The sequence below is a fragment of the Coffea eugenioides genome, chromosome 10, assembly GCF_003713205.1.
Source record: "Coffea eugenioides isolate CCC68of chromosome 10, Ceug_1.0, whole genome shotgun sequence".
Lineage (NCBI taxonomy): Eukaryota > Viridiplantae > Streptophyta > Magnoliopsida > Gentianales > Rubiaceae > Coffea > Coffea eugenioides.
This window is the reverse complement of record NC_040044.1, coordinates 9,296,578-9,323,600: the sequence shown is the minus strand read 5'-3', so window position 1 is coordinate 9,323,600 and position 27,023 is coordinate 9,296,578. Positions and strand designations below refer to the sequence as shown.

The 27,023-nt window shown below is 32.4% G+C and overlaps 1 protein-coding gene and 1 long non-coding RNA gene across 2 annotated transcripts; one reads left to right on the top strand and one right to left on the bottom strand.

Annotated features, from left to right (window-relative positions):
• Positions 1-22,444: 22,444 nt before the first annotated feature.
• LOC113750367 (nucleolin 1-like) lies at positions 22,445-23,822 on the top strand. The gene is made up of 5 exons (XM_027294354.1): positions 22,445-22,573; positions 22,664-22,747; positions 22,821-22,928; positions 23,017-23,118; positions 23,439-23,822. Exons 1-5 carry the CDS (start codon positions 22,445-22,447, stop codon positions 23,583-23,585), a joined length of 570 nt encoding a protein of 189 aa, XP_027150155.1. The 3' UTR covers positions 23,586-23,822.
• A 1,788-nt stretch (positions 23,823-25,610) lies between these two features.
• Positions 25,611-26,358, bottom strand: LOC113750191. The gene is made up of 3 exons (XR_003464641.1): positions 26,250-26,358; positions 26,068-26,147; positions 25,611-25,642 (listed from the first exon to the last, which is right to left on the bottom strand). It is a non-coding gene; the product is annotated as an uncharacterized LOC113750191 (long non-coding RNA).
• Positions 26,359-27,023: the final 665 nt, after the last annotated feature.

The following is a 27,023-nucleotide window of genomic DNA, read 5'->3' as shown; positions in this document are numbered from 1 at the left end:
TTTATACGTAAATAGTAATTCTTACTGATAACATGATAAATTTGATTAATAATCAAAACTTACTGATTTATGGAGACATGTACTATTTTACTTTAAAACATATTTCAAACTAGTATTGGGAAATTTATTTGAAATAACGATAAGATATTTTATTAATGATTAATGCTTAGTAGTTTAGTTAGTAAGTACTCATAATATACCTATATAACATGATTATAGGTATAATTTAAAAATTTTTATATTTATATATTTTAAAATACTATGAAAAATAGTTTGAATTTTCACATAATCTCGTAAAATATGTAATAAAATTTTATCGTATTATAAGTTTTTAATCATTATTAATTTTTGAAAAGTTTGAAATATAACAATAACAACAAATCTTTCTTGTTATATATAGAATATCAGTTGTTTATGTATCACAATTTTTATAATTTAACACCTATGAATATAATAAGATGATAAAGTTTTAATAAATTTACATCTAGGACACAAGAAATAATAAGATTTAAAGCCCAAACAAAATAAGAAATAATATAACAATAAGAATGACAAAATTAATATAACAATTAATATAAGAAAATCAGTATGATCTGGACTTTTTTCCTTGGGAGATTATACATAAAAATGGGATCCAACAATTATAAATGAAAATCACATGCATATATAATCTATTGTGTAATTTAAATTAAATTTAGTTCACGTATAAAATGATCCTAAAATAATTAGTACACTATGATACAATGTTATTTTAACAACAAAATTTTTTTTTCTAAAAGTCTCAAATATCCATGACATACGTATGAGGCATATTTTACCATATTTGTATCTCACATCTAATCATTAAAGTTAATTTGAGGAAAAATATTTTTGAAAATAGAATTATTTTGAATTTAGTTAACAAGTTGAGATTTTTTAAACAATAAAAGTGATATATTTTGGGAACTTAGTTGTTTATTTTCCCATAATTAATAATTGCTATATTTTAGCAGTTGTTGCCATTGACTTTTCATTCTGTAGACTAATTTTTATCAATGCAAAATTAGTTTTATTAACAATAATTGAGGTTCCATTGATCCGAGGATTGACATTCTATTGCTATTATTTTATATGTAAATATTTAACCTAAGTAATAAAATAAATAATAGCTACTTAAAAAAAAAGAAAATTGGTGCTCAATTGATTGTGGTGTAAAATATTAGTATACAATTAACTAGAGCTTGAAATGGAATTAAATTTATTTAGTATTTTACTGTTGACAACTTTGGCCCCATTTAATGGTTAAAGAAAAAATAAAAGAGACGTAGAGATTGGGATTGGTTCCTTAGTGTGAAAAAGGAAAGTTCCTCGAAAGTAATGCCGCGTGAAATTCTGGATGCATATGAAATTTGAAATGTGATAACTTTGCAATTCATTCTCATTCATGATGAATTTCTTCGATTCTATATAGAATCGTATTTTTTTCGTTCAGCACGAAAATATTCTTTTTTTGTCATATTGATGGCTTTTGCTTTTAAGATTATCTACATGTTGGTGGTTAGTATTATTGACAAGGTTAGAGGTCATGGAAAATTTTACTAATTTTAGGAGAAATTATGTATTGTAAAAATGGTTTAATAATTTTCTACTAAGCATAACTACTGCATACAAAAGGAAAAGATATTTGATTTTATTTTGCTTTGATTAGAAGAACTTGTACTAATAATAAAGGAAATTTCAATTCAACAATCAACATACACATTATTACAATAATGTTTTAGTCAATTAGACTAATATATGCCATAAAGTAGTAAGATTTAGTCATTTGTGAATTGATAATTTTAACAGTTTACATAACATTCATTTATAAAAAATTATGATTATTATAACATGACATTTTATAATAATTCACATACTATTCGCCAATGAAAAAAGAGTTTGATAGAAAAAATATGGATACAAATCCATAATGTAAATGATACAAAGTATGTTTGAAAGTCACAGAACTTAACATATGGGTAATTTTACTATAATTTTCAAAGATTTTACTACGTTAATTTTTATACTTGTGACCCGGAAAATAAATTTATTAAGATTTTACCGTTTCATTAAATTCATAAGCATTAATATACGAAAATTGTGATGTATAAGTAAGTGCTATTTTATATACAACTAGAAAGATTTGCTGTTATTATAATACAACTTTAACTTTTATACTTGTGACCCAGTAAATAAATTGATTAAAAATTTACCATTTTATTATATTCATAGGTATTAATATATGGAAATTGTGATGTATAGATAAGCGCAATTCTATATATAACTCGAAAGATTTGTTGTTATTGTCATCCAAACTTTCTAACCTTTCACAAATTCAAAAATAATTCAAAATTTATAATATGACAAATTATTCTTAAATATTTTATAAGGTCATGTGCAAAAAAAAAATATAGTTTTCATATTATAAATGTTATATGTTTTAAGCATTTTAAATATAGTTTTCATAGTATATTTAAAATGCTTAAAACATATAACATTTATAAATGATACATACAATTGTGTATCATACATTTACATTACGAGTAATTACTAACTATAATATTGAGTTTTAATCATTAATAAAAAAATCTTAGCATTATTTCAAATAAACTTCCTAATACTTGTTTCATATAAGTTTTTTAAGTAAAATAGTACATTTATACCACAAACTAGTAGGTTTTGACCACTAACCAAATTTACTACTCTATCAACAATATTTACTAGTATTAATCTATAAAAACTTACTATTACTTGAACTAAACTTACTCTCCAAAAAGTAAGTTTCAGATATAGAGTAGTAATTTATTTCAAAAAAAAAAGTAAGTTCCATATTTATTACAATTTACTTTTTGAGACATAAAAGTTACTAATTTATTGAGTTAACTTATTATTTTTTATGTAAAACTTACTAACCGAATTTTTAGGTACTATCTTATTTATGTGACCAGTCTAATAGGTAATCAAATGGTCGCTAAAAGTGTTTTTACCTGTTATATCAGGTAAAAACAGTTCCGTTACCATAACGATCGTTACTTTAGATTTTTCCATCAAGGAAAAGGGTGCATATATATCCATAGGGTAAATTGTTGGAATTGAAAAGGCAATTAGAAGGGAGGGGGTAGAAACCTATTCAAAAATATTAACGGTAATTTTATGATAATGGAAATATGCAAAAATATAGGGTGCAAAACTAATGTAATTCAAAATTTTGATAGAACAATATTTCACGTGAGAGATGTAGATCTAGGGAGATGATATTAAAAACTTAGGCCTTGTTTGGAAAGCTAGTTTTCACCAAAATATTTCTATATTTTTCCTGAACACGTATTCAAATTACCTTTTTTCCTCACATATATCACTCGCTACAGTACTTTTCTATAAAAACTCCAAAAAATTGCAATCCAAACAAGATCTTAGCTCCTTTTCTCGATTCCAACTAATTATTCTCTTACAATAACTTCATTTATCAACTTTTTGTATATCTAGGGGCATGAGTTTGTCAGACAAAAAGACCATAAATTGGCTATTATTACAACATGAGAGATGTACCTTTTAAGCTCCATATCTCTCTTATGATGCATGGCCTTTAGTAGGTTAGGGTCTAGTTGAATATTTAAATTCAAATCTCTTGCATGTTCCAGCATTCCTGGAAATATTATATCAGATCCAACTGGAGAACACTGGCAGTCCTCTGATGCTGAAGCAAAATCAGACTCAATAAAGCGAATACCTATAAATAGGGAACTTCTATCAATCCAGTGAAAATGAAAACATTCCCAACCTCCAATTATTAGACTTCAAATTTATACAAAAATGTTTAAATTCCAAAAAAAAAAGCCCATTGGAAATTTTTTTTTAAAAAATTGTTCTTGTGGATCTTAAAGTTGGGAGATCGTCGACATAACCCTTGTGCATTTGTTCTACACCAATTCCCCATGTCTTAAGTGCAAGAACACATGCAAGCGTAGAGGATGAAACATCTTTAAGCAATAGGGGATGGTGATGAGGAAGAGTCCAAGAGCCATCATGTAGCTGATTTCCTATTATCCAATTTATGCACTTGGGAAAAAGGGGAGCCTTCGAAGAATGTGGATCAGGGACCATAGCTACCCATGCAGTATCATAGGAGGAAACAGAATAGTCAACTTCATGAAATAACTTCCTGATTCTTTCCTTAGTCTCATCAATGCTCTGCATGAAGATTTATAAAGCAAGAATTATATTACTGTAGATTACAAGAACCACCTGAAAATATTTGAAATGATAGTATATGATGTGTTTTTGAGAACTCATACTATGACAGGAGAATTAGGGAGTGATATTCCTCGAACTCCTGCATCCAAAATAACTGCTCAAAAGGAAAAAAGAAAAAGAAAAAGAAAAAGAGCACAATTAGAATTAATGATTTGTGGCATAATACGAAAAAGAAGAAAATCAAATCCGTTGATTCGAATAAATTCCAAATTCCTTGAATTGTACAAGACATAAATTAATACGTAGACGATTAAAATATTAATTGAGTTTTCTTTTTCAAAGTATGTAGACTGTAAGTTTTAGACAATGAGAATTCCAGAATAGACCTTGGTGAGTCATAGACCTAATTATCAAAACCTTCCACTTAAAATTAAAAAAAAATGAAGTAAAGGTCTACACGGATTAGAACTAATAGTAAAGCAATCAAAAATCATTGACGGAACATCCGTCAACAGAATTTTCCTTCAAATCTTCTGTCTGGGGTCCACCATCCACATTAAATTTGTTTTATGACTAGGTTAGAGCAAGTCACTTGAACTATCTTACTTTCTTTTTTTTTTTGTTCAATTTACCCATTTAACTTTTAATGTCCATTATCCTGATCATTTTACTAATTTATATGAACATTATCTAAGCGTTGTTTTTGTACTAAAGGTCCATCTTACAAGTGCCTACTGGGCATTCATTAAAATAAAATTGACGTGTTAATTTTTTTAAAATGTAAAATTAATTTAAGAAAGTATATAAATATAAAAGAGCACGATAATAAAGTTTAGATTGGATATAGTTTTGGTATACTAACTAGTGCCCACCAGAACCAATTAGAAAAACGCTTATAAACTAACATGCATAGCATCATTCTAGAAGCACATTTGTTATTTCTCAGAAAACCCATATAACCCAACCATTTCCAAGTTTCACTCCCCCCCCCCCCCTCTCAAAGTTTCACTTCATTTCCTACAGTTCTGGTTTTGTGTCATTTCACCTATGTAACTTCTAAAAGGCCCCATATGTGAAGCTTATTGATGTGCTGATTGGCTACCAAGAATTGGAAAGGAACCACAATAGGACATTTTGCTTTTAACTGAAATGCCAATAGATCTAGTTTTGTTCTTTGTTTAATTTCAGCTAATATATCCTGTTTTACTAGAAGCTAAAATAAAATTCTAAAGTTGAAGACAAAATTTTCGGGAGATGGAGAAAACATCAATGGATGGTGGTGTGCATGGGCTGTCAACTCAAGCAAATGAATGCAACGACCGAAACAATGCACGCTTGAAAGATTAATCAATGAGCTGAGAAAAAAGGGGGAAAATATTCTTGAACAAAAAAAAAAATTTTTTATTGCCAATGAAACCTTAAACTTTAATCAAAGTAAGATTAAGTACCTTCATATTAACTTCAGAGACTCCATCTAATATAGCTCTCAAAGTTTCATAACAATTGTGGCAAGAATTTTAGTTGTTTGACTTACACATTTTAGAGGGATAGAACATTCAACTTATGAACTCTATGAAAATCAAAGAATATCTCTAGCATGCACTAACAAGATAGCACAGTGCACTTCAATAACTATGACGGAAAGGTCACAACAGCCACCGCTTATGAAGCCTTAATTCCCTTGCCGACAAGGTTGTGGTGCCTTGAAATTTTTTAATGCACCAAAAGTGCATGTAAATCTTGTTAGATAACTAATAAGTTTTGTTAATTAAGTGATAAAATTGGTTATAGTACGTAGTAGTAAAATTTCCTTTTCTGGTTATAGTAAAACTTACGCTTCGTTTCTGGTGCTTTGAAGAAGCTCAAAACAATTCTCTCAAACTATGGACGAACTAATTTACAAACATGGACAATGCTATGTGTTTTGAAGTTTTGCCAGGCACCATATACATATACATATATATATATATAGCTAAAATTGGTTCACCTTTAGTTGATATAGCAACAAAGTTTACACAATCCAGGATTACATCAGGAAACTAACGCAAAAACAAGGCAACTCAACATAGAAAAAAAAAGAAATTGGAAAAACATTTTCTAGAACATATTTCCTGTCGAAACAAACTGACCATCACGGAAAATCAATATTTCTTCCATGACGCCAAAGGACCACTAGAGATAGGGTGTAAACGAGTCTAATCAATGCTTAATATTCAAATTTGTTTGATTATTTTAACGAATTTCAAATTTTATTCAAGTTTAATTTGTTTATTTGCTGAATCGAATTTGAAATTTTTTTTTTATCGAATTCAAAAGTTATCAAATAAAAAACATTGTTTAAGTTTGACTTGACTAGTTGGCATACCAAACTTGAACGAGTTCTTACCAAGTCGAACTTGATTTAAATATCATGTAACTCAATTTATTTTTCAACCCTAACTAGAGATGATGCGGTAAAGTATTAACATACTAGTAATAGAAAGGAGTTTAAAAGTAAAATCACACCCGAAGCTGAGACGCGAGGTCTTCTTGAACCATAAGATTGTGTACTATTACGAGAAATAAGGTGAATCTGGGCATTGTGTGAGAGAGAATGCATCATCTTGCCCGCAAGTTCAAAATCAATGTAGATGAATTTGAATTTTGAGCCAAGAATGAAACGATGAATGCTGTTCCCTGCAAAACCTACTCGCATTATATAGTGGATGTAGTGATTATTATATGAAAAAATAGAGCAAGAAAAAGTTGACTGCTATTTGCAGCTCTTGCCAAAAATGGAAAAAAGCATGGAACATAGTAAAAATTTGACTAGAGAATTTGTTTCATTTCTTTCGTTGTCGATTGGTATTGCAGGTACTACCATAGAGGTGACCAGGTGACTCAAAGAATGCGATAACAGTGTGTATTGAAATATTCATTTTGTACGTACAATCGTCAACATTTCTACTAACAGTGGGTATTTCATGTTGGATCCTTAATCCAACGTTGGATTTATATGTGAATAATTATGTATTACAAACTGTCAAATAAAATTAAGTCCAATTAAAGTGATCAAATATAGTTTGGACTTAATGTATCTAATAGGGTGTGGGCCTTTAATGTGTAGAAACTTAAGAATATTTCCTATTTCTATGATGGGCTGAAATAGAGATCCAAAGGGTAACAGGAATGTTATCTATAAATAGGGTTATGGTTCTCAGATCACACGTATTCTCATTGTCGTATTTTCTAGTACCACAAAATAGCATTTTCCTGATATCCCATCGTTAGAAGAGATACTAGAGAGAAACTAAAGCGCTTCCTCAAGGATTGGCAAATACGTGTTAACTTGGAAAATCATTCCAAAACCTCTAAATATTCAAGTACCAGTTTGTCAACATGAATCCAGATACGCTTCCACAATTTTTTCTGTTAATTTATTTCTTAATAATCGCCATATAGATTTTGGGTTTAATAGGTGATGGTTTTCACCAAAAACTAAATATAAACAAACACCCTAACAAGTGGTATCAGAGTTTCACGTTACGAGACTGGGCTACTCATGGGCAAATGAATTCTTCTCGGAGTTGGACCGGTAAAAATTCTCTTCTTGATAGTGGATCGAAGTGCCAAAGAGCTAAGGAGTTTGGCTAGTGTTGGACCAGGTATGCAATGGGTTTGGCAGGGGGTTCGGTTGGGATTAGACCAAGGACCCAAGGGTTGGCAAGGGTCCATAATGCAGTTTAAATGTTGAAGAAGAGCGGGTCCATGATTGGAAGAAGAGGTGATCTTAGGTGATAAGGTGGGCTTACATTGAGTATTAAAGTGGTCTCGAAAAGAGCTTGTAAATTTGGGTTTAATGTGGGGGTTACTCATGAAGAGGAAAATTTGTTAGGTTCATGAGTAAAAAGAGTACGTTCCACATTGGTCCGAGAGATAGACAAAGAGTCGTTAATATGTAAGTAAGGGTCCAAAACCTAATAGTTTGAGCTTTTGGATCAGAGTTGGGTTCCTGACTTATATATTGGACTCTTTGATGAACTATTTCGAGGTGTTTCACCCTATCAAAATGTTATCAGAGCCTATATGGTTGATTATTGGGAAATAATTTGGATTCAATAATTTATATATGTATATATATTTTATGTCTCACGAATTGGGTTTTGGTTATATGGTTGTCAGCAAGAAAATTCTTGGTAATGGCCAATTGTTCACTAATTGGATTCTTATTCGTGTCATGATTGTTTCTCGATGATGCGGCTTCATGTTTCGGTTTCATGCTTCGGCTTTCATGATTTAATGTTTTTTTTTATTACATATGAATCTGTGGATCCCACCATGATGGACAAGTCTTCACAAAGCTTTCATATTCATAATTGTTTACATAAGGCATGTTACAGTTATCATGTTATTGCACAAGTCATCGTAGGATCCACATGATTTATATGTTAAAGGCACCATTCATATTTACTTGGGGACCTGTGGATTGTCTTGTTTACTGTGGGTTTCTTTTTAAGCAATTTGATTATATAGCTTTCGTGACTTATTTTCTTGTTTGAGAAACAATATGCCTATATTTATGTTAAGGATATTAGGGTTTCTCTAATTTAAGTGAACCCTAATAAAGACGAACAAGATATTTAAGCCCTATAAACCCCATGTGTTTGGTCCACTAAATATATAGTTTTATAAGACATTATGGATTTCAAGAAAATTTTTGGACTTGCATGATAAATTTGGGTCAAATTATGGATATGGACTTTTGGTCCAATTGACTGATTTGACCAGAGTTGATCAAAGTTGACTTTGATCAAAATTTTTGTTTAATTTGTATAATTTTAAATTTGAATATTGGTATGATTATATATATTTTGGAATAAATTAATTGAAACAATATGCCACCAAAGTGACCTCTACTGTAAAAATTAATTTATTTTAGAATATAACTAGTTGAGTACTTGTGATTTTATGAATATTGATCGAGTCAAAGGAATGTCAATATTTAATAAAATTACATGTACACTTGTGGTAATAAACATGTGATAATTATTCGACTTTTTACATGTGAATTATAAATTGACTCAAAGGAAAATTTATTGTTTGACATGTTATTATTATCACTATTTATTACTGCACCAAAATATCACTTAAAAATTAATATTTTTGTCCAAAGACAAAATATTAATGGAATATTAATATCTTGAGATGGAGTTACCATTATTTGAATTTATTATTATTTGGTTTATGTGAGCATAGTTTTAATTATTTTATGTTTTCTATTTAGTTGCAAATGATCTTAAAAATATTACTACCAACATCAATAATATTCCTATGTTGAATGGCACAAATTTCAAGTCCTGAAAAGAATAGTTAAGGCAATAGGAGTTTTTGCACCCTTTAGATCATTTTAGATTATTAGTTAAGGCAATAGGAGTTTTTAGATTATTGTTAAAGATTGAATTTTATTTGGATCTCAATGAGACATTTGTTGTACCGTCTTTTCGATGAAATTTTATTTCTATTTCTACTTTGGACAAATTTGGTTATTTTTGTTCATTTGAAAATAAAAAGTTTAAATTATTTCATGATTCAAAATTGGTTAGTTCTGAATCTTTAATGGACTACGATAATCTATATTTAATTGATACAATTACCTCATTTAATGAATTTCTGCATTTAAGTACTAGAGAAGTAAAGAGAAAATTAACCAACGAAAATTCGGCTACATTATGACACAAAAGATTGGGACATATCTCTAAACTAAGAATGGAAAGACTTGTGTCAAATGAAATTCTCGATTCCTTCAATTTTACATATTTTAATGATTGTATTAACTATATAAAGGGGAAACAAACCAAGAAAAGGAGATTTGAAACCAATAGGTCCTTAGACGTCTTAGAATTTATACATACAGATATTTGTGGATCATTTCCTACATGTGGTTGGAATGATCAACAATATTTTGTAACGTTCATAGACGATTTTTCAAGATATGGCTACGTATATCTCATTTCAGAAAAGTCACAGTTATTAGACGTGTTCAAAAATTTTAAGGCTGAAGTTGAGAATCAACTCAATAAAAGAATTAAAAATTTCAGATCTGACCGTGGTGGTGAGTGCTATGGTAGATGTGACGGTTCATATGAACAACGTCCAAGACCATTTGCTAAATACCTAGAGGAATACGGTATTGTTCCACGTTATACTATGTCGGGATCGCTCACTACGAATGGTGTAGTTAAAAGACGAAATAGAATGTTTAAAGACATGGTAAGGAGTATGATATGTCATTCTACCTTATCAGAGTCACTCTGGGGAGAAGCACGTAAGACTGTAGCATATATCCTTAACAAAGTTCCAACTAAAGTAATTATCAAAATTCCTTATGAGTTTTGGACTGGAAAAAAATCCAGTTTGAAACATTTACATATTTGGAGGTGTCCAACTGAGGTAAGACCTTACAGGCCAAATGAAAAAAAATTGGATTAAAAAACAGTTAATTGTTATTTTATTGGATACTCTGAACGATCCAGGGGTTACAAGTTTTATGATTCCACGACTAAATCAATTTTTGAGACAGAAAATGCCCGATTCTTTGAGAATGTCGAGTTTGAGGGAGAAAATACAGTAAGGGATATTATTTTTAAAGAGAAATATATTAATATTTTCACAGGTGTCATTGATCTTGTTCAGGATCCTATTCCTAAACTTGATCATGACATGACGAATCAAGACAATATCGAAAACAAACTGTTATAGAAGAACAAACTCTCCCTCTCCAAGAACCAGTGCCATTAAGAAAATTCACTAGAGAAAGGAGAAGTACAGTGCCAGATGATTACATTATTTTTCTCCAAGAATATGAGGATGACATTGGATTGATGGAAGATGATCCAATCAACTTCCGTCAAACTATGAAAAGTTCAAATTCTCAAAAGTGGATCGATACCATGAACGAGAAGATTAAATTCATAAAAGACAATGATATTTGGGATCTTGTCCCATTGCCAGAAGGAGCGAAACCCATTAGTTGTAAATGGATATTTAAAATCGAAAGGAATTCGAAAGATAATGTGAAAAGATACAAAACCCGTCTTCTCGTCAAGAGATTTACACAAAAAGTAGATATCGATTATAAAGAAATCTTCTCTCCGGTCTCTTCAAATGACTCTTTTAGAATTATCATGGTATTAGTGGCGCATTTCGATTTTGAGTTATATCAGATGGATGTAAAGACAGCGTTTCTCAATGGTGACATTGATGAAACGATCTATATGATACAACCAGAAAACTGTATGAGGAAATCCAAAGAATATGATTTACAAAGTTAAAAAATTCATTTATGGGCTCAAACAAGCGTCTCGACAATAGTATTTCAAATTTCATCAAGTCATCATCTCCTTTGGTTTTGAGATAAATTTAGTAGATAATTGTATATACTATAAGTTCTGTGGGAGCAACTATATTTTTTTGATATTGTACGTTGATGACATTTTACTTGCCAACAATGATATGGATCTATTGTATGAAATCAAGAAATTTTTAACTAAGAAGTTTGAAATGAAGGATTTTGGTGATGCATCTTTTGTGTTAGGCATACAGATACGCCGAAATCGCTTTCGGGGTATTTTAAAACTATTACAAAAGGGATATATCGAAAAGATTTTTAAAATGTATGGCATGCAAAATTATAAATTGGGTGACACCCTTGTGGATAAAGAAGACAAATTTAGTCTTGAACAGTGTCCTAAAAATGCTTTCGAGGAAAAAGAGATGCAAAAGATTTCTTATGCGTCAGCAGTAGGGAGTTTGATGTATGCTCAAATTTGTACGCGTCCGGATATTATGTACATTATTGAAATATTGGGTAGATATTTAAGTAATCTTAAATTAGATTATTGGAAATCAACCAAACGAGTCTTGCAGTATTTACAGAAAATAAAAAATTACATGCTCACGTATCCGAGGTCAGATGAGTTAGAGATCATTGGGTATACTGATTACCATTATGCTGGATGCCAAGATACTATGAAATCAACGTCAGGTTATATCTACCTGTTGGCTGGATGTGCCATATCTTAGAAGAGTGCTAAACAGTCCCTCATAGTATCTTCTACTATGACTGCAAAGTTTATAGCTTGTTATAAGGCGTCCAACCATGAAATTTGGCTGCGAAACTTCTTCACAGGATACGTGTAGTGGATAGTATTGAAAGATCATTCAAATTATTTTGTGACGATAAGTCAGCAGTTCTATATTCCAATAATAACAAGAGTTCGACGAAATCTAAACATATAGATATCAAATTACTGACTGTTAAAGAAAGAGTACAGAGTGAACAGTTATCGATAGAGCATATCGGAAAACTCTATAATTGCGGATTCGCTTACTAAGGGATTGCCACCCAAAATATTTCATGAACATACTGCTCGTATGGGTGTCATGTTATTAAATAATATACAATTTTAGCGAAATTTTGTTATTTTAAATGCTCTTATAATACTTTTTGATTATTAATGATTTAAAATATCTTATGCATAAATAAAGTTCAGATTTATTTACACTTTGATTTTGGTATGGTTTGATCTCGCGAAAATTTGAAATTGACCAGTTAGAAATAGGCATGTTATGATCACATTACATGAAATTTCTATACTACACATCCACATCATAATTCATGTCATTCAATAATATCAATATATATGACCATTGATGGGTCGAGTTATGAAACTGTAACAAAGGCCGCTTTGATCCTATGTTGATGTAATTGATGGATCGAATTGGCTACAGATACATTGTGATAATGACAGTAAAGTTGAGCTCATACGTTTAATTGTAAAATATAATTATAAGGTTACACATATAGTCCAAGTGAGAGATTATTGGATCCTTAATCCAACGTTGGATCATAATTATGTATTGCAAACTGTCAAATAAGGTTAAATCCAATTAAAGAGATTAAATATGGTTTGGATTTAATGTATCTAATAGGATGTGGGTCTTTAATGTGTAGAGATTTAAGGGTATTTCCTATTTTTATGATGGGTTGAAATATGGATCCAAAGGGTAACAGGAATGTTATCTATAAATAGGGTTCTGATCCTCAGATCACACGTATTCTTATTGTCGCAGTTTCTAATACCACAAAATAGCACTTTCCTGATATCCCATCGTCGGGAGAGATACCAGAGATAAATTAAAGGGCTCTCTCAAAGATTGACAAATACGTGCTGACTTGGAAGGCCACCCCAAAATCTCTGAGGATTCAAGTACCAGTTTGTCAACATGAATCTAAGTACGCTTCCACAATTTTTTCTGTTAATTTATTTTTTAATAATCACCATATAGATTTTAGATTTAATAAGTAATGATTTTTACCAAAAGTTAAATATAAACGAACACCCTAACATTGCATATTAGTATTACTACAATTTGGAAAGTTATGAATGACGATTCTTATGATTCTTACATTTGACTATTCATCCCCAGTGCTATCTTTATCTTAAGACCGCTATCGTCCAGGCGAATGATAAAGAATTAAGGGTTCTAGTCTTCGAAAATAAACAAGTGATTGTCAAAGTCAAGAGTCTGCAATTGCAAATATGGTAGGCGGACAAAATTCCAAAGTACATAGGATCTGAGGTGGCATTACTTTTCCACCTGATGGTACCCTCTCTTTCTCCATTTCGGGCGATACATGTTCATGGAAGGGGAATAGGGTTTCTAATGGTGGTTTGTTCATGTGCTTTCTTTTTCCCTTAAAATTAGGGTAAAAAACAAAAAAACCCCATGTGGTTAACCTAATACACAGAAAAGTCTCCCATAGTTTCAAAATATACAACACGACCCCTCATACTTTGAACTAAATTGTAAAGGTGACGGAATCCGTTAAACTTAACGGAAATGGACGAAATGACCAAAATGCACGGATATAATTAAGCAAAAGACAGCTCAAAAAAATCATTTGTTTTATTCTCTAAGTAGAGAGAATTGAGGGTTAAGGGGTAGAATAGGTATATTTGATAAAAATTAGGCATAAATTTTTTTTTTAGGTTCCAATAAATTATTTCCGTTAAATTTAACGGATTCCGTCACCTTTATAATTTAGTTCAAAGCATGAGGTGTCGTATTGTATATTTTGAAATCATAAGGGGCTTTTCTGTGTATTAGGCTTACCACAGGGGGTTTTTTTGTTTTTTACCCTTAAAATTATATAGACGTTTGGATGGTCTCAACTCTTATCACTGATGATGATACTTATATGTTATCCATCAATACAATATTTATATTAATAGCAAATTTCGAAAACACATGACCTCTTGGAGGATAGTTCTATCTTTAATTGCTCCTCCATTATAGTATTACTTTTCCACTTAAATATAGTTGGGGTGTAATGGTGGTATATCTATTTTTTTTATTTTTGATAAAAAAAAATTGGGTGATACCATAGGCCAGGGGTTGATGGTCTTTTAATGCACCTCATCTTAGATGAGATTGACATGAATAGAATGGCCCCCCAAATTTCTGGCTTTTCAGTCATGATATTTGACCAAAATTAGGACAACCATACGGCAAGTCATGACGCATGAGAAGTGCATGGACAAAATTTTCATTCACTAGCGTTGAAGACGCTCTATTTGTAAGCAAGTAATAAAAATTATGATTTTCAAGGTTTTTGGACATTCTGAATTCAATTTTGGCACCTATTTTCTCAATTTTTTCCTCTACAATACTATATTGTTATTTGTCCATTCCTTGGAGTATATTTTTGGTTATTTGTCATCTCCAATGGCTCAAGGTGATGTTTTTCAACCTATTCATATCATTCTTGATGGCACTAACTATTCTCATTAGGCCCAAACATTCCAAAATTTTCTTCGTGGTTAGGGTTGTTAAACAAAATGAGCAGCTCGAAAACTTGATTGAGCTCGACTCGATAAGGCTCGAACTCGGCTCATCAATTTTAGTAAATGAGTCGAGTTTGAACTAGAAATTTACTCGATTAATTAACGAGTCGAGTAAGCTCGAATCGTTTGTTATTCGAGTGGCTTGTTTGGGCTTGATAAAGAAGGGCATATATGTCATTTCACAAGTCAAAAACTAGAAATTGAAAATTACAAGTTTTTATTGTGATCAATTTGCATGAGCTCGAGTTCAGCTTGTATGTGATAAACGAGTTGAGCTCAAGTTTGAACTCAAGTCACATGTCCTATTTGGCGAGCCGAGTCTGAACACACTTCAAGGCTTGTCCATTTAATGAAGTGAGTTCGAGCTTGACTCAAGCTAAGTACAAGTCGAGCTCGGCAGTCAAATATTCAACTTGATTAACAGCACTATTCGTGGTCATAAACTTTGGAAATATATCACTGGTGGTGTCACTCTCCCTATTGCTATTGAAAGAGAATCTTCTGAAAAATTTAACACTCTATTCGAAGAATGGGATAGTGATAATCATAAAATTATCACTTAGATTACCAATACCTCTGTGCCCGCCATTAATCGCCTTTTTAAGTGATTTGATACTGCAAAGGGAGTTTGGAACTTATTAACTGATCATGACACTGCTACCGATCTCTCTCGACAATACCAACTTTCCCTTCGACTAAATGCCATGAAACAATAGCCTGGTCAATCTGTTCAGGATTTGTTCTCTGACATGGGCTGTCTTTGGGATGAGATTGCTAAATTAGAACCCCCGATGGAGCTACCCTAGTGAAGCAAAAAAATTCTATGCCTACTGTGATTCTCATCGCCTTATTCTATTTCTGGTGGCCTTACTTGACAAGTTTGATTCCACTTGAATTGCTATTCTCAATAGAAAGCCATTGCCTTTCCTTGATGCTGCTCTTAAAGACTTGATATTTGAAGAAACTCGAAGGCATATAACCTCTTCTTGCTATGTTGATATGGTCCTTGCCACTCCATGTCAGACTTATTCGGCATCTCAACCTCCTATATCTTCTGCTTCAAAATCAACTATTGAGTGCAGGTATTGTCACCGTTTAGGTCATTCTATTTCTAAGTGCCATAAACTTCAACGTAAAAAAGGAGGTCAAGAACAGTGTACTTGGAACTCTTCTCCTCACACTGCAGCAAGCACTGATATAACCTACCCTCTTGCTAAGTCTACTGCTGCCACACCTCTTGGACCTGTATCTCCTGCTGCTTCTTTTGCTCTTTCTGCTGCTGATTTGGAGGCCATTGTTTCTCAAGTTCTTACTCACACTGTTCAACGTTTTGCATGTGCTTTTTCTGCCACATCAGGTACCTCTTCATGGCTCATTGATTCTGGATGTTATAACCATATGACCAATAAATCTTAACTTTTTCCTCAAAATCCTTATCTTCGCAACCTACTTCCATTTCCACAACTAATGGTTTTATTATACCTGCTATACATACTGGCACCATCTCATCTAATTATATTTCTCTATCTGATGTCTATTTTGTTCCTCAATTGTCTCTCAATCTTCTTTCTTTTGGCCAATTATGTGACCTTGATCTTCACATCTTATTTTCCCGGTGCTGGTTGTCTTATTCAGGATCCACTGACGAAAACAATAATTGGGACCGTACGTAAGATTGGGTGATTGTTCGAATTGACACGTCTTTCACCTTCTTGTGCACTTGGTGCTCCTACTATGTCCATATGGCATTTCAGATTAGGCCATCTCTCTCCTATTAGATTAAAAGCTTTAATATCTGATGGTAGATTAGGGATTGTCAAGTCTGAATCTTTCGAGTGTATGCCATGTCAATTGGCAAAATAATCTGCTTTATCTTTTAATAAGAGTGATTCTCATGTTTTAGCATCTTTTGATTTGGTCCATTATGATGTTTGGGGTCCAACTTCAATTCCTACTATGGGGGGTTCTCCTTATTTTATTATTTTTATTGATGATTTTTTCCGATATACATGGATTTATCTCTTAAAATCCCGTTCTGAACTCCTCTCCATTTTTTGTGAATTTAATGCAATGGTGCAAACTCGGTTATCTAAAACTATAAAGCTTTTTAGATCTGATAATGATTGTGAATATACCTCTGGTGATTTTGAATCTATCCTATACTTTCAAGGCACCTTACCTCATTTATCTTGTCCACATACTTTCCAACAAAATGGTAGATTCGAATATTTATAGTAGTGTTTCCTAGAGTTTGTCCACCCTTTGTAAATTCCGATTTTAAAATTATGATTGTGAAAACCTTAAGGAAAAAACATCCTAAGAAGAAGAGCTAATACGAGTCAGTTGGATGAATTTGGGCAAACTGTTATTGGATACTGGTTATAGTTGAACAAATCCGTTCATATTTTTATATTAAATGATTATAAATTGGTGGTTAAAATAGATTTAGGTAATCTAATTACCCATTTAAGAATTATTTACTTTTTAACTTTACAATACCCAATCATTTTTTACGTCTAAATGCGTTTGCAAAATCACTTGCTAGAAGGGTAATTTGAAACTAAATACTGTGTGAACAAAATTCATAATCAAATAACATCAACAAAGAACAATATATTATGCAGATATTATACCTTTCAAATTTTGATTTGATTGAAAGTCAAAGTAGCAATATAATGATTAGAACCGCGGATCCAATTCCAATTCCGATTTGAATCGGAATTTAGATTTGAATCAAAACTTGACTTTCAATCTTTTTCAAGAACTCCATCCAGATCAAGTTAGAGATGGCCACAATTTAGATCTGAATCGGAATTGGATCCGCGGTTTGTTGAACTGAAATCAGAACTGGATTTTGAAAATTGGAATGAAACCATAACTGTAACTCAAGGTTCAGGTTCACTAAAACTTTGAACTAGAATTGGAACTGATGGTTTAGGATGCATTCAAACCGTTTGAAAAATACTTGCTACCTAAACCTATTTGGTCAATTTAGAGTTCAATATCAATAATCAATACCCAACACCAATAGCCTCAATCCTAACCCAACAACCTCTTATCACATCTCATTAGTAAGTCTATACCTCATAACTAAATTAAGTTAAAGACGAATCCAATCTAATCAACAATGAGATTTTTTAAAATAAAATTTGCATTATTTTTTTCCTTGCACATGATAATACTATACAATTCTTATTTTTTCCTACATTGATTTCCATATTTTTTTAGAATTAATTTTTTTAACAACAAATGTTTAAACATAACTAAAAAAACTGGAACCATAACAAGAAGGAATCGAAACCGTAACTAAAATCAAATTGGAATTGAAATTAGTCTGAAACTAGAGGTTTGAGAATCGTAACTATAACATCCCTATAAGGGCTAGTTCAGGTTCCAACTTTCATAAAAAATTAGAACCATTGATTTTTAAACTGAATCTATGGTTTTGGAACCACGGCCATATATAGATCAAGCATTTACTATCCTTCATAAATTAGTTAGATTGGGCTTACAGTAGTTTCTTCCCACCCGCCAACCCTCGCCCAAAAAATAAAACCCAAAAAAACATAAATATTGGAATTTCCTTTTCTTTTTTATTTCATTTTAATGTTGGGGTTTAGGCTCCATCTTATCCACTAACGGCCTTTCATGAGTCCTTAACCATTCTTTCTCTCGAGGTGTTTCCTCTTAACACTTTCAACTTCTCCCATTGGTATCTTACCCAATTAAAAATTGTTAAAAGGATATAAATCATTCAACCTTATAACTGAACTTTTAAATTTAATATCTTGGATAATGAGAGGGTATGGGAAAAAATGGCGTTTTACCAAGTGTTGTTGTACTGACTTGACTGGCCGCCTTAGCCTTATCTTTTTCCTTTTTTCTTTTTTGGATAAAACGAGCAAATACTTTCATTCATGATTGAAATCATCCAAGAGAAGTGCCCTTAGCCTTATCTTGGTTCAAGCTATTGTGAAAAGTCAATTCCTAATTGTAGTATATGGATTTAATGCTCTGATTTTTCTTCAGCCAGTCTTTGAGCTGACTTAATAAGTATATATATATATATATATATATATATATATCTTATCTTATCTTACATATATAGAAAGAGTTAAGATTTCTACTTCCACATTGAGCCACGTGGTGATGTCAGGGGTGGAAGAAAATTTTCCTTCCGTTTATGTCTCGGGAACGGTGATTACTTCTCCAAACAGTATATCGCTGTTGAGGTCATTTTTGTTTTTTTACATGAAATTACTACCTTACCCAGATAAAAATAACTAGCCCCAAAACAGTAACTAACTGTTGAGGGCTATTTTTGACTTTTCGCGAATGGTCTTTGCTTTCTTTCCCGTCTCTTCCCCTCTTTTCTTAGACCAAAGAAAGCGGTAGTTGCCATCAATTCTGTTGTTCTCCACTTCTCCTTTGTCTCCGTTGTGAGAGACAAGAAGTCAAATAGTCAAACAAAAAAATGGAAGTTCACCGATGTGGCAGGAAAGCAAAACAGTCCCTTTCTGCTTCATTTTAGCCCATCATCTTTTGTTTTCTTCTTTCTTTCTCTCTCTCTGTTTTCCATTTCTTTTCTTTGCCAGTGGTTCCGCTTCGTTTTCTTTTTGCTTCAGAAGAAGCATGTTTGTAGATTTCGTTTTGTCTTCATGTTCAACTATACTTTTTCTCCTTTGTTCCTCTCTCTCTGCTTCCTTTCCTTTCTCTCTTTCATTTTCTTTCTGGTTCCGACAAACAAAAGTACCAATTGAACTGCTCTAGCACTTGGTCAACAATTTGACGATCTTTTCTCCCAAATTATGGCTGCTCATCCGTATCCCAACCATGGGATTGTTCCACAAAGAGTCAATTATGGCTGCCTATCCATATCCCAACTGTGGGATTGCTCCACAAAAATCAAGTATGAGGTATGATTTCTACCCATTATTAGGAATATAGGTTTGTCCTTTTGCCTTTGTTTTCGTCTGCCAGTTGAGAAATTATCAAGAGTGAGAAGAAAAATCTCTAACAACTCATCCATTTTGCGTCATTATCTATTGTGTTCATGACGGCTAATACCATTTCTAGGGATATAGATTTGTCCTTTTGTTTTCCTTTTTGTTGGCCAGTTGGCAAATTATTGACAGTGAAAGAAAAATTCCAAACAACTAATAAAATTTGTGTCTCTATATACATCAGGAACACAAACACTGCTCATAAAAAACTCTACAGTTCTTCCTCCTTTTCCTCTGCAATGTTTCCTACTAAAGGTAAGTACTCATTTTTTTTGTGTAATATTTTCCCGTATGAGTATTCAAGAGATTGGATAATCTATATACTTTTCATTTTGGTTGCCAAATTTCTTCAGGGGTTTAATTGCACTTTCAAAGAATTGGTGCAGAAGAGCTTCTGATTTAGCGTTCATAGATTTCAGTTGTAAGTTCGTTTGGTTTCACTTATTACTTGTCAACTGAATATTTTTTCCTTATATTTTTTTCTTAGTAGTTGTAAGTTCTCTTGCGAGTATTAAGTCCATAGGTTGTAAGTTCTGCTATTTAACAGTAAAAGTCTATAGGGTTCTTGTTACATGTTACAACAAGCTGATTGCATAAAATTCACATTTTCATGCACCCTAGGGTGACAGAATGAAAAGTTTAAGAGTACTAAACCATTAGCTATCATTACTAATAACAACAGGAAATAATAGTGCATCTGCTTCTAAAGTAATGGGAAAGATGTTCACATAATCTTTTGTTGAACAAAAAGAGACGAGATAGGAAAAGCTAAGGCACTATGTATCTCATATTTCCAGTTTTTTCTTTAAAAATTAAAAATAAATAAGTAAATAAAATTGGAGAAACAATCACGTCACAGTAAAGAGAGAGGAAGTTTAAAAAGGAAATTATAAATGCTTTAGAGAAAGAATCTTACATAGTTCTCATACACTTTCTTACTTTTTCTTTTCCTATTAGTAATACACTACAACTAATTAACCAAGAAACGTTGTCATCACTTGCTAAATAGAGATAACTAAGCTAAAACAAATTAAATTCTCAACCTTAACTTCAAGCTTAAGTTCCAGTCTTATGTAAAGGCATCAGAATGAATACTGCCATCCATGTATTAAAGATACAAGAAAACCATGCTAAAATCCCATTTATCAAAATGAGAATAAAAGATAAAGTCTTACACATTAAAATTTTGCCCCACATTGGAGATATTATTCACAAAGGTTAGGTAGGCGATAGAAGAAACAAAATTTCAAACAGAGAATTCTAATATTGAGTTTCTAGCAATTTTTGTGACTGGCTTAAAAGCGTAGAATATTAGTTCCTGAAAGTTATTTCTAGAGGCAATGTTTCTTGTTCCACAGAACTCTCAAATATTAAATCCACAATATGAGAAGTTGATCGCATAAAATTCACATCTTTATTGAGGAAAAGTTTTTGTGATATTCTGGCATTAAATTGAATCTAGGTCTACTATTGCAGTTTTAAATTACTATATACATGATGTTGGTTTTATATCTACTGTCCTGATTTAGTGTTTCTGGTTGGTTGAATTTCGGCATTGAAATTTGTGGATGAAATTATTGATATGTCCATTCTAGTATTTCTTAATATTTCAGCTGCTTTTCTCCTTAGCATATTGACATTCATTCAAAGTGTGCCTAAACATACCTTTCTCTTTTTTTAATTTTTTTCCCTTGTGAGTATAGTTTAAACATATTCGATAATTTTTATAGCTTTACATTGACTTATACCTTTCTTCTATACTTTATTTTGGTTATCAACTTTGTTCAGGGGTTTAGCCACAATTTAAAAGAGGTGCTAAAGAGGCTTTTGTTTAGGGTTGAGAGATTTGTATTAAGGAATTGCTTCAATGCAAGATCATTTCTTCTATTCCTTCACTACATCCTCCAATTTTTGTGCTTAAATCTTGCTTTGCTTGACTACACCCTGGAGATTGTCATAACTGAATCTATGTTCATATCACTTTCTTTCTATTGTCATAACTGAATCTATGCTTATATCACTTTTCTTTCTCACCTCGTGCCTTTTATTATTTAATCACTTTGATTCGTTGAATATGACAGTGTCAAATAATTAGTCTCACATTTGTATCTCTTGGTCAGCTCCTTATATCTAGCAGTTTGGATTTCATATATATAAAAGTTAGCTTTACTCTCTTCAGTAGCTATCATTAGTCACATTTCGTTACTCCTACTTTCATTAAAATGAAAAGAAAAAGGAATGCAAGTAAAGGCTTTAGTTTAGTAGATGAGTGGTTTGATGAATGTTACAATGCTGAGGCTTCATTAAAAATATGGATGACATATATTCCTTTAGAGAGGTATTATGGTTCTTTCTACATTTTTTTTTCTAACTCCTGATATTTCCTTGTTTTGCTACTTTATCAAATGGCTGTCACCACCTCCTAAAGCTGTTTCTCCTAAGAGGCCATCCTCTGCAGCGAAAAACATGCAAGTAATAGCTTTACATGCTTAAAGTTTTTAAAGAGGACATGCTTTTTTGACTGGTATCAGGTGTATTTTTATTTTAGCTTTGCAAGTGCAGGCGAATAAAGATAGTAGCGAGAAAGACACTTCTGATGAGGAAAGTGAAGATGAGGAGCCTCAGAAAAGGAAGAGTAAAGTTTTGGTATGGTATGCATTTTGTTGCCTTTTAACATATCCGTTGGCTTTTGTAATTATTTCTTTGTGGGGTTCTCTAGCCCACTGGTGTTCTGAAATCCAGTGCTAAAGGCGGGAAAACAGAAAGTAGTAATGAAGAGGAAAGTTCAGATGAAAGTTCAGATGAGGAACCACCAAAGGCAAACAAGGTAGCAACATATATTATTAATCGCATTGACTTTTGTGGGACCTTAACATTTCACTTATATGTTCAATGCTTGAATTTAACTTTGGCAGCCTGTGCAACCAAAGATAAGCAGCTCAGATGAATCATCTTCCGAAGATGAAGAAGAAACTTTTGAGGATGAGGAAGAACCTACCAAAACCCCACAAAAGAAGGTAACATTTTGCAATTTAAATATTTGTGTTTGTGGTTCTTAAAATGCTATTTATTATGGTTTGATTTGCCTTTAGTTGGTGAGTGAATGAATTGATTCTTTGAGGAAATTTTTTTTTCTTGATTTCAAGTAGATAGTCCTAGCTAATTGAGATATACCTTAAAATTTCATGTGTGCCACTTGACTAGCAGAGTATTGTTAAGTGATATTGAAGCTGGCATTACTGTTTTGTAAAACCAGTGTGCAAGGTGCTGGTATTTTGGCGTTACCCAACAAATACCCTCAAGTTACTTGTTACTAATGTATGGTTTACATTTCTAGTTGCATGGTTTTGTAAAGAAAGAGCAATTGGAGGATACCTTTACTCGCACGCATCTTGTGATCATTCCTGTTGGAGTTCCTAGGAAACCAGCAATGACTAAAGATGACCTTTTTAATATCAATGCTAACATTGTTAGGACTCTCTAAAGGAATTTCAAAGTGCTATATGAAAGCCATTGTCCACATGGCGCCGTCTGGGACTGGAATGAACGTGACACTTGTTGGCATCAAACATTTGGGGCTGTAAGGAATTTCAAAGTGTTTGTGAAGTTATGAACTATTGTTCTACGATTCAGTTAATTTGTTGTGGTGTTGTTTAACTATCTTTGTTATGGATATTTGATAATTTAAAGTCCAAGATGGTTGAATTAGCCCAAGATTTGAATTTTTTTTTCCTTCTAATACTTTTTGGAGCTGTACAAACTATCGTAAAAATGTGTGAGAGAGAGACTCTTCTGTACTGTGACTTAATTAATTTACGTTTATTGTGTTCTTCATTCATGTTTATTTTTCATATTGCATATGTGCTCCTTTGTCCGGACTCTTCGTGGTTTATGTGAAAGTATGCAAGCACTTCATTATGGTTCAGAATGGCATAAGATTTACATCCCTTCTTAGGGTTCTTCCTTGCCAGCCAATATGAGAAGTAATTGATTGATGTCTAAAATATAAGGAGCAAAAATTAACATGTCTTCCTGATAGAATTTTTAGTGAACTTTACCACTGTGGTCTCGCCCATTAAGCAGCTTAATTAGCAATCCAATTAAGTTAACAGTTACTTCAATTCTTCAGTTCTACAAGTTATGCATTTGCGTGGACACTACATATAACTTGGCAAGAATTTACATATCATTGTTTAGAGAAATGAGAATACCGGGAAATTCTTCAATATTTTCGGCACAATGTATTGAAAATCTCTAGTATATATAAATATATATATATATATTTCTCAATAAAAGATACCTTTTCATAAAAATAATAATTAGTTGGACTGATTTACACACTACAACAAAAATGGCTTTTAACGGCATTTAAAAGTGTCAGTATAGATAATTTAACCTGACACTTTATCTATCCTCACACCTAGGGCGAGTGTTGTCCCTTCCAATGTGGGGATAGACTCGTACTATTCAATATGTCAGGAAAACTATGCTGTTATAACATCCCATCTGCCAACAAAAATCCCTTTTCTTGATAATTGAAAGTGTCAGGATAGGTATAGTACAACATTAGAATATCGAATTCTATGCTGACACTTTTAATTGTCAGGAGTTTTTTTTTTTTGAGAGAGAAGCAACCTGCAGGTAATGCTCCCTGCTATACATTCCGTCAATCAGAAACCCAAAGGACTTTTAAAATTATCCCAAAGAACAGAATGCATATAAGATAATATGCTATGATGCAAAAATCTAGAAACATCAAACTTGAGCAGTACTGTGATTATGAGAACTGAAAATGCCAACTCCTATAAGCAAGAGGAGATTTGTCATCATGTTTCATACATCAAAAGCAGAATGCAAATGAGACTAAATGATATACAAGCCAACACACAGTGGAAAATCTCAGAATAAATGCAAGCACACTTTGTTTATAGCAATAACAATTCGCACTTCAGCTGCTTTGGCATGAGCAATGGCCTTTTCTGTTTGAGGTCGAATTCTATCATCAGTAGCAACTACAATAACAGCAATGTCTATTACTCTGGCTCCACGAGCTCTCATTGCTCGAAATGCCTATCCAACCATTTTTACAGTTATGTTAGATAATTCATCTTGACAAAGGCCTTTTAAGATATGTCTGCAAAATCTCCAAGAAGAGCATTTGACATAAAAATTTTAAAAAAAGAAAAAAAAACTTGCATGAATAAGCAGTTAAAAGTTAGAACCAGTGCTACATCATTAATTACCTCATGTCCAGGAGTGTCAAGGAAAACACAAGTCTGTGGCTTGCCATCAAAAGGTACTTGTACCTTGTATGCCCTCATGCCTTGAGTAATTCCACATGTTTCAGATGCTGCCACCTACAGTAGGTTGTCTAAGATTTAGTTCCCAGCTATTCAAGTATCATAACATAAGACAGAATAAGGTACTTCTTCTAAAGTCATCAAATCATAATGGCATTACAAATAATGTACCTCAATGTGAACATTAATAAAAATAATCGATTCATACCTTGTTTTTCCTGATGTAATCCAAAAGTGTGGTCTGCCAACCCAAAAGAAAAACCAGTAATATATTAGCTAAAGATTGTTATGGGACAATAAATCTAGAATGACTCTCCTAAAGATCAATTAACTGGAAGCACACAAAATGTTCATAGGCAACAATCAAATAACAAAGAAAGGTAAAATTATTTCATGGGATGAGATCATAATGACTTCAAAAAAGATCCATTTGCTATGGAAGACTAATCCAGCTGTAAGAAAAATAAGCGCATGCATCAAGGAGTACAACATTAATATTGATGATAATGTATCATTTATAAGCAAAATACTGAAAATGAAACTTGGAATGACTATATCTAGACATCGCTGGACAAATCCCAATTCTCTTGATAAGGGAAGACAAACTAATAATGTACAGCTAGATTAGTAATAATTTAATAGAGAGCCAAAACTTAAGATGGGCACCTGAACTATGTCGTAGATTGGCGTGATGCCAGTCTAAAACTGAGTTGATCTCAGCTCTTTCGAACAGGTCTGCTGGGTACCTTTTTGGTATGAAAAAGCACAAGTGATCAAAAGAGGTACGATCGAGTATCAGTTGCTGGTTTGATACATTAGAAGCCAATAGGCATCATAGTAAGACTTACATTTAGCAAGTGGCTATGTAACCATTTTCTGGTCCTCATGTGTTGCAGCCTGATGATGGTACCACCTTTGATTGTATCCCCTTGTTGGGCGTTGGTATCTGGTACGGGTCTAACAATCTGCAAGCCAAGTTTAATCATACCTAAACTTAGAAAATTATGATGATCTAGAAAAAATAGATACTAGAAAAAGAAACATACCCAATAGTTGTTTGAGTCATCAACGTTGGGAAAACCAGTGACGGATTGCTGCCCACTACCAGAGCCATATGGTACATCATGCGAATGCAGCCTAAACTTTGTTCTCTCATGCATCAACTTGATCACTGACCCATAAGTAATCTACCAAAATCACAGATGCCGAACAAAATAAGAATGACTTAGCACAAAGCCCCATTATACAACTATTAGAACTCAAAGCATCATACACCATTTTTTATTTTCGCCACACAACGGAAACCTCAAACTATAAAACAGGAAAAAAAATCAAATTTAATTCATAAATCAACTCTTTAAAAAATCCAAATAGCAATTTTTAACTGATACCCAGCTAGATTTTCAACAAAGATTATCGAGGCATTTCATCAAACATGTCGAAGGCTATTACTAATTCTACACAAACAACTCCATTTCCTCTTTCCCTGTTCTCTTTTAGCTTATAAACCTCTGAAGCGCTGTAATTTATAACCATCACATGCCTATAATAGCACAAACTTGGTCAAAATTTTGAACCAAAAATAACTATAAAACAACTTTCCGCGTACAATTTCAACAAAT